Source organism: Stenella coeruleoalba (assembly GCF_951394435.1).
Source record: "Stenella coeruleoalba genome assembly, chromosome: X".
NCBI classification, from domain to species: Eukaryota; Metazoa; Chordata; class Mammalia; order Artiodactyla; family Delphinidae; genus Stenella; species Stenella coeruleoalba.
Window position 1 is genome coordinate 42,177,681 of NC_137152.1, and position 17,174 is coordinate 42,194,854.

General features: G+C 39.0%; 1 protein-coding gene across 11 annotated transcripts in view; it reads right to left on the bottom strand.

Annotated features, from left to right (window-relative positions):
• Positions 1 to 17,174, bottom strand: part of FAM120C (family with sequence similarity 120 member C) — a 139,307-nt gene that overhangs the window by 84,895 nt on the left and 37,238 nt on the right. For 7 of the 11 annotated variants that reach the window (XM_079909906.1, XM_079909905.1, XM_079909907.1 and 4 more), the window contains 5 exons: positions 8,779 to 8,881; positions 8,134 to 8,210; positions 7,408 to 7,688; positions 5,763 to 6,036; positions 4,964 to 5,135 (listed from right to left, as the gene is read on the bottom strand). In XM_079909906.1, coding sequence (XP_079766032.1) covers positions 4,964 to 5,135; positions 5,763 to 6,036; positions 7,408 to 7,688; positions 8,134 to 8,210; positions 8,779 to 8,881 — 907 coding nt within the window. Of the gene's footprint in view, positions 1 to 4,963; positions 5,136 to 5,762; positions 6,037 to 7,407; positions 7,689 to 7,712; positions 7,816 to 8,133; positions 8,211 to 8,778; positions 8,882 to 17,174 lie in introns of those variants that run through there. The other 4 variants (XM_079909903.1, XM_079909902.1, XM_079909910.1 and 1 more) reach the window with 3 other exon arrangements.

Consider the following 17,174-nt stretch of genomic DNA (forward strand, 5'->3'; position numbering starts at 1 on the left):
CCTGTGCTATACAGTAGGTCCTTGTTGGTTATACATTTTAAATATAGCAGTGTGTACATGTCAATCCCAAACTCCCAATCTAACCCTCCCCCGCCAGCCTTCCCCCCTGGTATAGGCTGTCCATTTTATTGGTGCATAATTGTCCATAGGTATCTCTTATGATCTTTTGCATTTCTGTGGTGTTGGCTGTAACCTCTCCTTTTTCATTTCTGATTTTATTGATTTGGGCCTTCTCTTTTTTTCTTGATGAGTCTGGCTAAAGATTTACCAATTTTATCATTTCAAAGAATAAGGTCATAAGTTCATTGATCTTTTCTATTTTTTTTTTTTAGTCTCCATGGCATTTATTTCTGTTCTGATCTATATTATTTCTTTCCTTCTATTACCTTTGGGATTTTTTCTCTTCTTTTTCTACTTTCTTTAGGCATAAGGTGACGTTGATTGAGATTTTTCTTGTTTCTTGAGGTTAGCTTGCATCACTATAAATTTCCCTCTTAGAACTGCTTTTGCTGCATCCCACCATAGATTCTGGATCATTGTGTTTCTATTTGCATTTGTCTCCTAGTTTTATTTGATTTCCTCTTGAATTCTTCAGTAACTCATTGGTTGTTTAGTAGCATATTGTTTAGCTTCCATGTGTTTGGGTTTTTTTGCAGGTTTTTTTCCTTGTAGTTGACTTCTAGTTTCATATTGTTGTGGTTGGAAACGATGCTTGATATGACTTCAGTCTTCTTAAATCTACTATGACTTGTTTTGTGGCCCAGCGTGTGATCTATCCTGTAGAATTTTCCATGTGCACTTGAAAAGAATGTGTATTCTGCTACTTTTGGATGGAACTTCTATATACCTACTAAGTCCATTTGGACTAATGTGTCATTTAAGGCCAGTGTTTCATTGATTTTCTATCTGGATGATCTGTCCATTGATGTAAGTGGGGTGTTAAAGTCCCCTAACATTACTGTGTTACTGTCAATTTCTCCCTTTATGGCTGTTAGCATTTGCCTTGTGTATTTAGTTGCTCCTATGTTGGCTGCATACATATTTATAATTTTTATATCTTCTTGGATTGACCCTTTGATCATTATGTAATGTCCTTCTTTGTCTCTAGTTCTGGAGCTAGTGTTGGAAGGCTAATGGGTGGGGCTGGGATCCAGAGGGTCCAGGGCCTGGTGTTCACCCACTAGCAGATGAGGCCGGGTCCTGGGGCTAGTGCCGGCCCACTTGTGGGTGGAACCAGGTCCCAGTGTGTTGGAGTTGATGTTGGCCTGCAGGTGGATGGGGCTGGGTCCTGGTGTGGCTGGGAGCTCAGTACAACAGCCAGCCTACTGGTGGGTGGGTCCATGTAACTGCCCAGCTAGCTGTCTGGCCTGGAATGTCCCAGGACTGGTGCTGATTGGCTGGTGGGTGGGGCCAGGTCCAGGCAAGTAATAAATTAAAGGGAAGGTTCCAACATGGCGCTTACCAGCACCAATATACCTGTGATAGGATGAGCTCCAAGAAATGGCTGCTGGCAGCTTGATGTCCCCATGATGAGTTTCAATTGCCTCCTGTCTCTCTGAGAGGCTCTGCAAATCAGCTCTTGGTTTGACCCAGGCTCCTTTCAAATTACTGCTTCTGTCCTGGGTCTTGGAGTGTGTGAGATTTTGTGCATACCCTTTAAAAGTGGAGCCTCTATTTTTCACAGTCCTCTGGCTCTCCCAAAAGTAAGTTCCACCGGCCTTCAAAGCCAAATGTTCTGGAGTCTTATCTTTCTGGTCAGTACCCAAGGTTGGGGAGCCCAACGTGGGGCTCAGACCTGTTGCTCTTTGGGGAGAACCTCTACAATTGTAATTATCCTTCCATTTGTTGCTCATCCACCCAGGGATGGGTCTTGAATACACTGCAACTCCACCCCTCCTACCTGTCTCATTGTGGTTCCCTATTTATACCTTCAGCTGTAGAATATCCTTTCTTCTAGTCTTCAGGTCATTATCATGGATAGATCCTCCATAATAGTTTCAATTTTGTTGTGCCCATGGGAGGAGGTGAGCTCAGGGTCTTCCTACTCCACCATCTTGGCCCTTGACAATTTTTTTTTGGCCCTTGAAAATGTTGTGGCAGAAGGAACTCCATGGCTAGTGATGAAAGATCAGCCTTTATATGTATTATTTTCCCCTATATGTAAAGCATCATTTCTCTCTGGCTGCTTTCAATAATTTTTCTGTCTTTAGACTGACATGGGCTTAATTTCCAAAATATACAAACAGGTCATACAATTCAATATTGAAAAAACAAACAACCCAATCAAAAAATGGGCAGAAGATCTAAATATACATTTCTCCAGGAAGACATACAGATGGCCAAAAGGCACATGAAAACATGCTCAGCATCCCTAATTATTAGAGAAATGCAAATCAAAACTGCAATGTGGTATCACCTCATATCAGTCGGAAGGGCCATCATCAAAAAGTCTACAAATAGGGGCTTCCCTGGTGGCGCAGTGGTTGAGAGTCCGCCTGCTGATGCAGGGGACACAGGTTCGTGCCTCGGTCCAGGAAGATCCCACATGCCGTGGAGCAGCTGGGCCCTTGAGCCATGGCCGCTGGGCCTGTGCATCCGGAGTCTGTGCTCCGCAACGGGAGAGGCCACAGCAGTGAGAGGCCCGTGTACCGCAAAAAAAAAAAAAAAAAAAAGTCTACAAATAATAAATGCTGGAGAGGGTGTGGAGAAAAGAGAACCCTCCTACACTGTTGATGGGAATGTAAATTGGTGCAGCCACCATGGAGAACAGTATTGAGATTCCTTAAAAAACTAAAAATAGAGTTGCCATGTGATCCAGCAATCCCAATCCTCAGCATATATCCGGAAAAGATGAAAACTCCAATTTAAATAGATACATGCACCCCAATGGTCATAGCAGCACTATTTACAATAGCCAAGATACGGAAGCAACTTAAGTATCTACTGACAGATGAGTGGATAAAGTAAATGTGAGATACACACACACACACACACACACACACACACACACAGGAATATTACTCAGCCATAAAAAAAATTTGCAGAATGAAATTCTGCAATTTGCAGCAACATGGATGGACCTAGAGAATATTATGCTTAGTGAAATAAGTCAGACAGAGAAAGACAAATATCATATGATATCACTTACATGTGGAATCTAAAAAATGATGCAAATGAACTTATTTACAAAACAGAAACAGACTCACAGACATAGAAAACAAGTTTATGGCTACCAAAGGGGAAACGGGGGGCATAAATTAGGAGTTTTGGATTAACAGATACACACTGTGGGCATATGTTTCTGCCAAATTTGGGAATATTTATTTAAGTTATTAAACATAAATATTATATATTATTTCTTTGAGTACTTTTGCAGCCTTACCCTCTTTCGCCTCTCCTTCTGAGACTCTGATTGGCACAAATATTAGATCTTTTGTTATAGTTCCACTGATCCCTGTTCATTTTTCAATCTATTTTCTCTTTGTTATTCAGATTAGATAATTTCTATTGTTCTTTCTCCAAGTTCACTGATTATTTTCTCTGTTGTCTCCAATCTGCAGTTTAACCCATCTTTTGTGTATTTTATTTCAGTTATTGTATCTTTTAGTTCTTAATTTCCATTTGTTCTTTTGTATATTATATCTCTTTGTAAGACTTTCTATTTTTAATTTGTATCAAGAATGTTCAGCAAATTCCCTGGCTGTCCAGTGGTTAGGACCTGGTGCTTTCACTGCACAAGCCATACAGCACAGCCCAAAAAAAGAATGTTCAGAATTGTTTGTCAAAGCATTCCTCTCTCATGGCTGCTCTGAAATCCTTATCAGGTAATTCAGTCATTTGTGTTACAGTGATTTGATTTTCTATGGATAACACAAATCTATTGATTTTCTTTCCTCAGTCAGTTTGAGATCTCAGTTTGATATCTTTCTGGTTCTTGGTATGATGAGGGATTTTCAATTCAAACCTTAATATTTCGGGTATTATTTTATGAGACTCTGGATCTCATTTAAATTTTGTGTTTTAGCAGGTCTTTTCTGACACCACTCTGGTGGGTGAAGGAGGATGCTGTCTCGTTACTGCCAAGTGGGAGTAGAAGTCCTAACTCCCAATGTGCCCTTGTCTGACACTTCCACAGCAGGAGCAGGTGGCATACCTTCTTACAGTCTGGCAATGGTAGAAGTCTAGGTTCTTCATTTGGCCTTTGCTGGTAGGGGTAAGAGTGGGCTACAGTTTTTCTCTAGTGTTTGGCTGGAATAGAGTAGTTATTATCTAAAAGATTTCTGTATTACTAGGTTGTTCCTTCTGCGTACTTTGGCTAGAGAGAGCAGGCTTTTCTTGGTCTGCACCTGTTGGTGTTTCTGGGCTGCCAGCTTGTCCTGCACACAGTCTGGGATATATAAGGCACAAAGAAAACCCAGGGAACTCACTACTGCAGCATTCCTTGGATCCCAAGGCCCTTAGGCAATCTGTCACCTTCTGTTCACCTTCTAGAGTATCTTGTGCTTGTTTTATATATAATATCCTGAGCTTTTACTTTTATTTAGCAGGAGGAATAGGGAAAAGTATATCTATTCCATCTTCCCAGAAGCAGAAATCTAGTTGGTTCTTTTGAACATGCTAATTTGACCATATCACTCTGCAGCTTAAAACATCTCAATGGCTCCAATTACCTACAGGATCAAATCCCAAAACAGAAACCTCACTGAGGAGGAGAGACTGTGTCACATACACTTCTACATTCCCAAAGTCCAGCATGGCTCTTATAAGTAATAGTCACTCTGAATGCCTAAGGATTAAAGAATTTGGGCTTAAGTTAATGCATTTCCCATACCAGTATATGTTCTGGTGAATTATACACTTTCTTAAAGACTATTCCATAGCCAAAAGTATGATGTACTTGCATAGACGTTTTTGCCCTGAGTCAAAGCATTGAGAGAACTGTCAAAGCTAGAACCACACATACCTTCTACAGGCAACCGCCGCCGTATGGCCAGGCGTTCCATTTTCCTCTGTGTCTCTGCCAGACTGAAAAGGACCCCATATACATATTGACGAGCTGACCGGAACAGGAGAGCAGCTGGAGGCAGCTCCATGTTACACTCATCCTCAATACATACAGGGATCTTAATCTCACCCTAATGAGAAAATGGTACAGGAGAAAGGAGAAAATGAGTTACCCCAAGGTTTGGAATTGAGCTGAGAAGAAACAGTAATGAACTGTAGCCTCGCTATTAAATTTTCTACTTGTATTTAGACAGAATTTCAGACTAAAAAAAGTTGTAACAAGCCAAACTGACCATAGGCAGCTTAAAAGCTAAATTCCATTTTTAAAGTCTCTGCTATGACTATCTACAGCTGACTAAATGGAGAAAATTCATCTTAGACATTTTGCTGAGGGATAGATTTGTATGGTAAGACTGGAGGAAGGGAATAGCTCTGGAGAAGTAGATGGAGAGGTAAAGAACAAGGGCATAATGCCTCTTCTTAGAGTGTGTCCATCCCTAGACCAGAGTCCACAAACATGGTGCATTATCTTCTTCAAAATCTCACAATTATACTTCTCTTCTAGGCCTCCTTTACTGCACAGTCCCATCTTTTGCTGGTCTCACCTCACTAGAGACCCTTGATACAATGAGGGGCCCCAGCACACTTGATCTCCTTTCAGATACAATCATCAGAATTTTCTCTGGTAACTTACAGTCCTAGGAAGTGTGAAGTACAGTGTTAAGAGCAGGGAGGTAGGTGTTGATGTGTTCTCTCACCTTAGTGAGGACATGGTAGATATATGGGTACATAAGACCTCTTCGATGTCTGTGTTCAGCAACCCGCAAGACTTCTGGAGCTACTGGAGGTAAGGGTGGAATGGTGATGTCCATATGGTTCCTCGTAGACATAGACAGCAGAGATGGGATGTGGGGCTCACCATCACCCAGGCTGGCATCTGAAACTCCAGCATCGATAGGCTGTACCCAAGACCCTCTGTCACCATTTGGATCCTCCCATCCAGGCTGCTGCTGAAGTGTTTCTGTGATGTGACTAAAAGGTTTTAAAAGATAGTGTAGAAGAGAGAAGGGGGGTTGATAATGACATTCCAACTCAAGATGCCTGTTCTGATTCCAAGGAATCTTAACAAACCCTTTGGAAGCCAGGATACTGGGTTAGCACTGGACCTGATACCTTTCTTCTCAGTGGCCATCACTATCTTCCTGGCTTCTTTCATCTGATATAAACCAAAGCAATCAAAAGTCATGGGAACTGGGCTTCCCTGGTGGCACAGTGGTTAAGAATCCGCCTGCCAATGCAGGGAACACAGGTCAAGCCCTGGTCCAGGAAGATCCCACATGCCGCGGAGCAACTAAGCCCGTGTGCCACAACTACTGAGCCTGTGCTCTAGAGCCCGTGAGCCACAACTACTGAGCCCATGTGCCACAGCTACTGAAGCCCGTGTGCCTAGAGCCCATGCTCTGCAACAAGAGAAGCCACCGCAATAAGAAGCCCGCTCACTGCAACAAAGAGTAGCCCCCACTCGCCACAACTAGAGAAAGCCCACACGCAGCAACAAAGACCCAACAGAGCCAAAATTTTTTTTAAAAGTCATGGGAACCATTCTGAATCCTTTATACCTTATAAGAGGCCATGTTTAGAGTCTGCTCATGTTCTAAGGAAATAACTACAATTTAAAATCTCAGAAACTTCCCTGGTTGTCCAGTGAGTAAGATTCCATGCTCCCAATACTGGGGGCCCATATTCAGTCCCTGGTTGGGGAACTAGATCCCGCATGCATGCTGCAACTAAGAGCCTGCATGCCGCAACTAAGGAGCTCGCATGCCGTGACTAAGACCCAGTGCAGCCAAAATAAATGAATGAATAAATAAATATAAAAGCAAACAAACAAAAACCCAAAAAACCCTCAAATCAGCTCTGTCTCCCAGGAATAATCTGCTTGGAGTAATAATCTAAGAACAAATGAGCTTATATAAAATCTCACTGTTTTAATCCTCAGAACCCTGTCTTAGTTACCAAGCAATATAACTGCATACTCAACTGTTCCAATACCTCAACTCTATAAAGTCTTTCAAGTTTTTTTTCCATTCAACCTACTCCCCTTCACAAATTTAGAGATGATAGACATGATACATAGCACACCCCTACCAGGGCTTCCCTAACCAGCTGCTATGCTGCCTTCTACCTCAGTGGCCTGGGTATCTGAAAATTACCACTTGTACAGGGTCCAGATGAGCATGAAGTAGCCAAGCATAGAGAGAATTTTCCTACTTCACTTAAGAGCAAAGAGTCACAGAGAAAAGCCAGGAACATACACTTTCCCACATTCCCTACCTAGGTTACCGCAAAAGAATACAGATGCTTCAGAATTCTGTTCCCTGGGGTGCCTGTACAGATACTTACTCAGAGCTGGCTCCATTTGGCTCATCAGCATCAGAGGAAGAGGAGTGGGAAGAGTCTGGTCCCAAAGGAGGTGAGGCTTTGGAAGTCAGGTAATTGGGAAACTGGGATGCAGAGGAATCATAAGAGACAGCCCAACTGGCAAAGGGGCTGTCCTGCAGCATGGGATCCTCAGAAAAAGCATGGGATTCCCCCAAAGCATGGGGGGAGAAGAGAAGAGAGGAGTTGGGTCCCACTGGGAATGGTGGTGGATATTTCATTTTCTGGGGCACGTGGTGAGAAAACTAAAGGACAAAACAGACAGAAAAGCTCTTTATTTAACATTTTACCAGGCTCCAAGATGGTTTCCCCAGAAGTTGTGACATAGTGGATGATGCCAGTAGCTGGAAGTGTTTGGATACAAAGAACCTACTGAGAATAACAAGAAATAATTCTAACAGTGATGTATGGACAGAATCCTCCAAAGGCAGGACAATGGACAAATCTATGTCTCCTAGAACCATTCTTCCAACATTATCTAATTTACCTTCACAATGCCCTAGTGGTTACTGATTTGGATGTTTTCTTTACAGAGTCTGCCAGCCTCAAGTTGAGAACATGACATTCTGATAGTACTGACATTCTGATAATACTGAATCACCCTAACTCCTTAACTCAGATTATAAAAATCGGGAAGCAACCCAAGTCTAATGCTATCAAATGGTGTCAAGCTTCTTAAAAGATATTTACCATTGGCTTTCCAGCAGAGATAGTGCCCATTTGATTTCGTGGAATGGGAGGATTTCCAAGTCGATTATTCCGAAAACCTGAAGCAAAGAGAAAGGGCTATCCTTTAGTCAATCCTAATAACTGTACCCTGTTATATTCTGCTAATCTCAAAACACCTGAGAAATTATTATTAATAAATAAGTTAACAATTTATTGAAGAGCTACTATGTACCATGCCAAGAACCTTACATAAATTATTTCTTCTGATAACAACCCTATTAAGGAGGTATCCTGAGCCACATTTCATACAGATGTGACTTGCAAAGATCACACAGCTAGTACATAGCAGAGGTAGAATTCAAACTCAGGCCTGATCCCACAGACAGGGCAATTTTACATATACCAGGCCACAACGGAGATTAGCACCAGAAGAAGCCCAAGCTAAGGAAATAGCATTGGATCCCATCTATAAATTCAGGAAATGGGGGCCCTGTTTCATGTCATCTCTCTTATTACATGGAAATCAAAAGGATGTCTATCAAATAGGAATGACTTCTAGAAGGGTGCAATACAAATAAGTGATTCCACTCTGTCCCAGGAGTTCCTGAGGGACTAACTCAGTTTCCTCTATAGACAGAGCAGCTCGGGGTCAAATGGAAGCCTTACCTAGAAAGGAGGAGGGGCCCACTGGCAGCGAAGAGAGTTTGGTTGTGACTGAATAGTACTCAACTGCTTTCTTGAATCGTTCTATTTTATCTTCTGTCCTGGACTGGATGTTGGAACATCAAATGTTCAGAAGAAGAAATAACATGAGAGTGTCTTTGTCATGCAATTTATAATTTGAGAGTCAAAACAGTAGCAGAAATCAAATGTTTAAAGAAACCCAAGGGAGCAATTTTTCATGCTGCAGAAAAGTTTAGGTAGGGAGAGAGCATTATAGAACATAAAAGATGGAATACTTAAAAAAATTAAGTTTAAAAATAAATAAAGTTTACTTACATTTTGTGCTATTCTAAAATGGTCACATGATCATTAGAAAAAATACATAAAGATAGGAGAAAAAAACTACACAGTACCATCACCCAAAGATATTTTGGTATGCTTCCTTCCACTAATTTTTTTTTTTTTGGCTGTGTTGGGTCTTCATTGCTGCGTGCAGGCTTTCTCTAGTTGCAGCGAGCAGGGGCTACTCTTTGTTGCAGTGAGCAGGCTTCTCATTGCAGTGGCTTCTCTTGTGCGGAGCTCAGGCTGTAGGAGCACGGGCTTCAGTAGTTGTGGCTCTCTGGCTCTAGAGTGCAGGCTCAGTAGTTGTGGTGCGCGGGCTTACTTGCTCCGCAACATGTGGGATCTTCCTGGACCAGGGCTCGAACCCGTGTCCCCTGCATTGGCAGGCGGATTCTTAACCACTGCACCACCAGGGAAGCCCTCCACTAAGTTTTAAAATACATTTTTTTGTTGAAGTATGGCTAGTCTATTTTAATACACATATTTTTTCTATAGTTGATACCGTACTCTGTGTACAATTTCATATCTTGCTTTCATTACACTACAAGATAATTTTGAATGGCTGAATATTTTATCATTATACATATATCATAAATTATTTAACTACTTCTCTAATACCTGACATTTAGGTTATTTCTCACATTTGGCTATTATAACTTACACAGAAAAGAACATATATGCACGTATAAGTTTTTCTGGATTTCAGATTATGTCCATATGAAAATGTCCCCAAAGTGGAATTATTGGTTCAAAAGGTATGAATATTACAACCAGAACCTCTTAAACATATACAAAATCCACAATGTGAAATCACTATATATCCACCAGAATGGCTAAAATTAAAGACTATAAATATCTAGCACTGGCAAGGATATAGAGTGACTGGAATCCCAATACACTGCTTGTAAGAATGTATATTGGTAGAGTTGAGAAAACAGTCTGGCAGTTTCTTATAATGTTAAACATATATTTGCCATATGGCACAGCAATCCTACTCCTAAGTATTTATCCAGGAGAAATGAGTACACATGTCCACCAAAAAATATGAACAAGAATACTAACAACAGCTTTATTTAATAGCTCCAAACTGGAAATAACTCAAATGTATATCAACAGAAGAGTGGATAAGTTATGGCATATTCATATGATAAAAAACTGTGCAGTAATAAAGAACAAAGGACTGATATATGCAACAACATGGACTAATCTCAGACATAATAATGAATGAAAGAAGAGACACACAAAAGAGTAAATATAAAGTTCAAGTAGAAGCGAAACTTATCTATGGTGATAGAAAATACCGTTTACCTCTGCGGGGTTGGGGCTGATTGAGAAGGGACTTTTCCTTATTAAGCTTTTTCCAATGTAATTTTCAAATCCTCTTGAATATAACTTATGACCTTCATAATATTTCATCAAATAGAATATAAGATTAAAGTCATTTCTAATTTCTCATTATAAATAATGCTCTGATGAGCATATTTTTACATAATTTTCTTGGGTTATTTCATAGGGCATATTCTTAGAAGTGGAATTACTAGGTCAAAGGATATGGTCATTTTCATAGACTCTTGACACATGATACTAAATCTCTTTCCAAAGCAGATGTCTCAAGTTATACTCTCATCATCAGTGCATGAGAGTGCCCAATTCACCCTATAGCCTCAGTGTTGAATATTTTCTACAAAAAATCATCTCCTAACTATAACACTTATTTTTTATAGGAAAATTAAAAGATATAATAAAAAAGAAAAATTTAAACAGTTATAATCTTATCTCTCAGAGTTTGTAATTGTTAACACTCTAAGATCTACACAGCATTCCAGATCTCTTTACTTGCCTGCATGCAGGCACACAAATACAGATATCAAGATCTCCAGGTCCTCCAGCCTCACTTAGAAACAAAATATCACTCTCCTTTTTCAAAAATTGGACATAATTGTTTGAAAAAGGGTTTCAAATCTAAAGAATGTTTGCAAATTACTGACTTACAGAATGACATGTAAATAACATTCCATTGCATCAAGGTTCCATTATTTATATATTCATTATTATTTCCCTATTATATTTAATAACACATAATAATAACTAAAAACAATCTCCTAAGACATACAAGCCATATACAGAATCTTCCTTAATATCTCTACCTCTGTACCCACTCCCCTCCCCAAAAGTGACCACTGTTACCAGTTTGGTATATGTCCTGTCATAACTTTTGCTGTGTTTATACGCACACATATATATGTACACCAATATGGTTTTGCTTTTTTCACATAAGTGGAATCTTATCATATTGTTTTTCAAATTGCTTTTTGCACTTAACAGTATGTCTTATAAACTATTATATGTCAGTGAGTATAGATCTATGGCCCAATACCCTGAAATACTGAATTATGTGTACTTCCCTCAGTGTACCACTCTGTTCTGTGCCCTGAAAGGCAAACATTTACTCTTCCTTAAAGAGGCACCAATTCTATGAAATCTCTCCTTCTGTGAAAACTTTACTGTGTTTTTTTTCTTTGTTGTACTTATTTATTTGCTTCTACCTCCCCATTTAACCTCAAGCTCTCTGAGGACAAAGAATGGTTTATTCACATTTATATCCTACTGTCTAACATGGGACCTTATCTACAGAAGTTCATTCAGTATTTTATATATGATCATATTTAATTAAGTCCTGCCCTTTTCTTTTAAAGATCCACAGAGGCCAGAAGTAGCAGAGTAGAACCCCATACTTTGACACTATTACCTAGCAGTTTTTGTATGTTTGTTAAAAGAGCTCTCATAATTCTATAACTGTTAAAAATGTTTGTGAAAATTATACAACAAAGAAAAATGGCTTAAAACATAATGTTAAGTGAAAAAAGCAGGCTAAAAATGACTACACTGAGATGACTACCACATCAAAACATACATATAAAGAGGACTAGGAAATACTGTGAAACATTTAGGGTGGAATTAGAAGCAAAGTCTCTATTAAAAAATTTTGTTTTGTTTTGTTTAGTGAAAAGTGGATTCTTGTTATTAAGAATAGTCATTATCCAAGTTCCAAAACTCATGAAGCTACAAAGGGAAGCAAAAGCTATAACATTAAAAATATTCACCACTCAATTGAGCACTTACAAAACTTTTCCTACATTTATATACAATGGAATATTATTCAGTCTTAAAAGAGAAGGAAATTCTGATACATGCTACAACATGGAAGAACCTTGAGGACATTATGCTAAGTGAAATAAGCCTGTTGCAAAAATATATATTATATAATTCCACTTATATGAAGTATGTAAAGTAGTCAAAATCAGAGGCCAAAAGTAGAATGGTGGTTGCCAGGGGCTGGGAGGAAGGAGAGAATGGGGAGTTATCATTTGATGGGTACAGTTTCAGTTTTACAAGATAAAAAGAGTTATGGGGATGAATGATGGTGATGGTTGCACAATATTATGAATGTAATTAATACCACTCAACTGTATATTTATAATGGTTAAGATGGTAAATTTTACGTGTATTTTACCACAATAAAAAATTGGAAGGAAAATTTATTCTCCATCTAAACAGTATCCCCTACTTAACACTAGGATCTCTCCCTACCCAACATGTCAATTTCTCTTTTTGTGAGTCACTCTCTTCCTAATCATCTCATGAAAACAGCTGAGAGTGCAATGCAAAGTAACAAAGTGAATGAGCAAATCTGTCATAAAGGTCAGGACTTCCTATAGTCAAGGGACATGATAGAGGACTGCTCACATCATAGTAGAAGCCACAGACCAATGAGGATCTGTTGCAGTTAGTGTTCATCAGTGGTGGAAGAGAGAATTATGAAAGATGATGGCAGGCAAGACACTTGAAAAGAGAATGATTTGAATATCAACAGAATGTAAGCCTTTTGGGAAAATAAAGCCCAAGTATACTTTTTATTAAAAAAAAACACAAAACACTCTTTATGATTGTGCCAGAAAGTTAAATGTGAACTAGTGGGTGTTAGACAGGGCTATCACAAAATTTTGTTAGGAAAACTTATGCCCCCAAAATCAAACACTGATTTCATTTTTTATTCATTTAAAAACATCTATAGAGAGGTTTCCATTCTGGATAAGATGGGGTAAGTACCCTCCAATTTGTTCCCACTGAAGGTAGTTACAGAAACCAGGAGCCACTATTTGAAGACTCTGGGAAGAAGACCAGAATTCGAAGTACCACCAAACCAAGGGTGATTTTAGCATTTCTTTTTTCTCCAATGTCCCCTGGTGTGGACACAATGCAGCCTGAAATCTGGAAGCGTCCACTGATGTGGAGAGAGCTCCAGGAGAAACCCTAGTCCAGTTCTGGCTTGAAGAGTGGGAAAAGGGTCTCTGAAAACTCAAGAAAATGTATGGAAATACCCCCATTTTTCTTTTCCTTTTTTCTGTTCTCATGTGTGCCAGCCTGAAGCAAACCTGTGGTGGCAGCAGTGGCAATAGGGGAATAGCGGGAAGCTCAATCTCTGAATGAGGAAACTTCCTCTCTGATCAGAGAAGCAGTGGTCTCAGTAGGGTGGAGTGAGCCTTCAATGCTTTTTCTCTGTCCTCCTGCTGCTTGGCCCTAGATGCTGAAAAAGGGTGGCCCGATGAACTGGGAAGTACTGAAGGGATTGCAAAGAGGGAGCAGCACATGTGTGGATCTGACACTTAAAACAGCAGACCACAGACTCTGAGAACTGAACAGATAAACCACTGCCCAAGTCCCAGACTGGCAACTGGGTGGCGTTCATGGGACTGATCCAAATAGGTTTGCAAAGGCTTTGAAAACTGCACTGACATTGAAACCAAGGCCCACAGTAGGATGGTGAGAACTTGTGGTCTGAACTTAAATGGGTCAATTGCCTCTTAAAACAAAACTGTCAACATTCCCGACTATATTGAAATAAGACTAGGAACCTCAAAACATAATATTCAAAATGTCCAATCCAAATTTACTTGGCCTGGGCATAACCAGGAAAATCTTAAATTGCATGGAAATAATCAATATATGCCTACACTGAGATGACACACACGTTGAACTTATCTGACAAAGACATTATGCAGCTTTATAAAAATGCTTGAAGGTAGGAGAAACACTTTTGAAACAGAAAGATAGATAATCTCAGCAAAAATAAGTAGACCTTAGGACCTTTCTCCTAGATCACACTTTTTCTCTATTCACTTTAATTCTCAACTCTACTTTAAAAAAATATATACGTAGCAGGTGATCTTTAGCAGACATAAAATCAAAATCAATTCGACCTAAATGTCAGGACGCTGAAAAAGACTGTCATTCCACTGTTTAAATTCTGTAATTGCTAAGAACAAAATTTTGCTTGTGTTTATCCTCACTGCTTCTCTTTTACCCAGAGAAAAACATTCTTTGAGTAGGTTTAAAATAAGAATAAATAATTTAAAACTAAAAAGAAATAAGAAAATCTCAGCAAAGAAAGATAATACATAAAGAAGAGCCAAATGAAAAGAAACGAAATTGAGTTATTTGTAGTGAGGTGGATGGACCTAGAGTCTGTCATACAGAGTGAAGTAAATCAGAAAGAGAAAAACAAATACCGTATGCTAACACATATATATGGAATCTAAAAAACAAAATATGTCATGAAGAACCTAGGGGTGAGATGGGAATAAAGACACAGACCTACTAGAGAATGGACTTGAGGATATGGGGAGGGGGAAGGGTAAGCTGTGACAAAGTGAGAGAGTGGCATGGACATATATACACTACCAAATGTAAAATAGATAGCTAGTGGGAAACAGCCGCATAGCACAGGGAGAACAGCTCGGTGCTTTGTGACCACCTAGAGGGGTGGGATAGGGAGGGTGGGAGGGAGGGAGATGCAAGAGGGAAGCGATATGGGAACATATGTATATGTATAGCTGATTCACTTTGTTATAAAGCAGAAACTAACACACCATTGTAAAGCAATTATACTCCAATAAAGATGTTAAAAAAAAAAGAAGAACCAAACGGAAACTTTAGAATTTAAAATACAATACTCGTACTGTATAACACAGGGAACTCTGCTCAATGTTATGTAACAACCTAAATGGGAAAAGAATTTGAAAAAGAATAGCTACATGTATATGTATAACTGAATCACTTTACTGTACACCTGAAACTAATGCAACATTGTTAGTCACCTCTACTCCAATATAAAATAAAGAGTTAAAAAAATAAAAATAAAAAAACTATACTCCACTATAAAATAAAAATTAAAACACAAAACAAAAAGAAACAAACTCAGGGACTTCCGTGGTGGTCCAGTGGTTAAGGGGACATGGGTTCAATCCCTGTTGGGGAACTAAGATCCCACACATGCTGTGGGGCAGCTAAGCCCACGCGCTGCAACTACTGAGCCCACACACCACAACTAGAGAGAAGCCCACACACCACAACTAAGACCCAACACAGCCAAAAATAAAATAAATAATTTTTTTAAAAAAATAAATAACCTGAAAAAAAATACAATAGTCAGAATTTTAAAAAAAAACCTCATTGGATGGGTTCTACAGCAGAAAAGAGATGACCAACTTCAGTAAGTGGTGCTGGGAAAACTGGACAGCTACATGTAAAAGAATGAAGTTAGAACACTCCCTAACACCATACACAAAAATAAACTCAAAATGGATTAAAGACCTAAATGTAAGATAGGATACTAAAAAACTCTTAGAGGAAAACACAGGCAGAACACTCTCTGACATAAATTGCAGCCATCTTTTTTGATCCACCTCCTGAAGTAATGAAAATAAAAACCAAAATGGGACCTAATGAAACTTAAAAGCTTTTGCACAGCAAAGGAAACCATAAACAAAACAAAAAACAACCCACAGAATGGGAGAAAATATTTGCAAAAGAAGCGACCAACAAGGGATTAATCTCCAAAGTATACTGTGTTGGCAAAAAGTTCACTCAGGTTTTTCCGTAAGATGTTACAGAAAAACCCGAGCAAACTTTTTGCCAACCCAATACAAGCAGCACATGCAGCTCAATATCAGAAAACAAACAACCCAGTCAAAAAATGGGTGGAAGATCTAAATAGACATTTCTCCAAAGAAGACATACAGATGGCCAAAAAGCACGTTAAAAAATGCTCAACATCACTAATTATCAGAGAAATGCAAATCAAAACTACAATGAGGTATCACCTCACACTGGTCAGAATGGTCATCATCAAAAAATCTACAAATAATAAATGCTGGAGAGGGTGTGGAGGAAAAGGAACCCTCCTACACTGTTGGTGGGGATGTAAATTGGTACAACCATTATGGAGAACAGTATGGAGGTTCCTTAAAAAACTAAAAATAGAACTACCATATGATCCAGTAATCCCACTCCTGGGCATATATCCAGAGAAAACCATAATTCAAAAAGATACATGCACCCCAATGTTCACTGCAGCACTATTTACAATAGCTAAGACATGAAAGCAACCTAAATGTCCATCGGCAGAGGAATGGATAAAGAAGATGTGGTACATGTATTCGATGGAATATTACTCAGCCATAAAAAAGAATGAAATAATGCCATTTGCAGCAACATGGATGGACCTAGAGATTATCATACTAAGTGAAGTAAGACAGAGAAAGACAAATATCATATGATATTGTTTACATGTGGAATCTAAAAAAATGGTACAAATGAACTTATTTAAAAAACAGAAACCAAGTCACAGATGTAGAAAAACTTATTGTTACCAAAGGTGAAAGGCAGGAAGGGATAAATTAGGAGATTGGGACTGACATATACACACTAATATATATAAAATAGATAACTAATAAGGACCTACTGTATAGCACAGGGAACTCTACTCAATACTCTGTAATGGTTTATATGGGAAAAGAATCTAAAAAAGTGTGGATATATGTATATGTATTACTGATTCAGTTTGCTGTACACCTGAAACTAACACAACATTGTAAAGCAACTATACTCCAATAAAAAAAAAATTTAAAGAAAAAGAAAAGAGATGGCCAAGGAAAGAATCAACAAAGTTAATGATGAATCCATAGAAATTATCCAGTGTGAAAAACAGAGAGGAA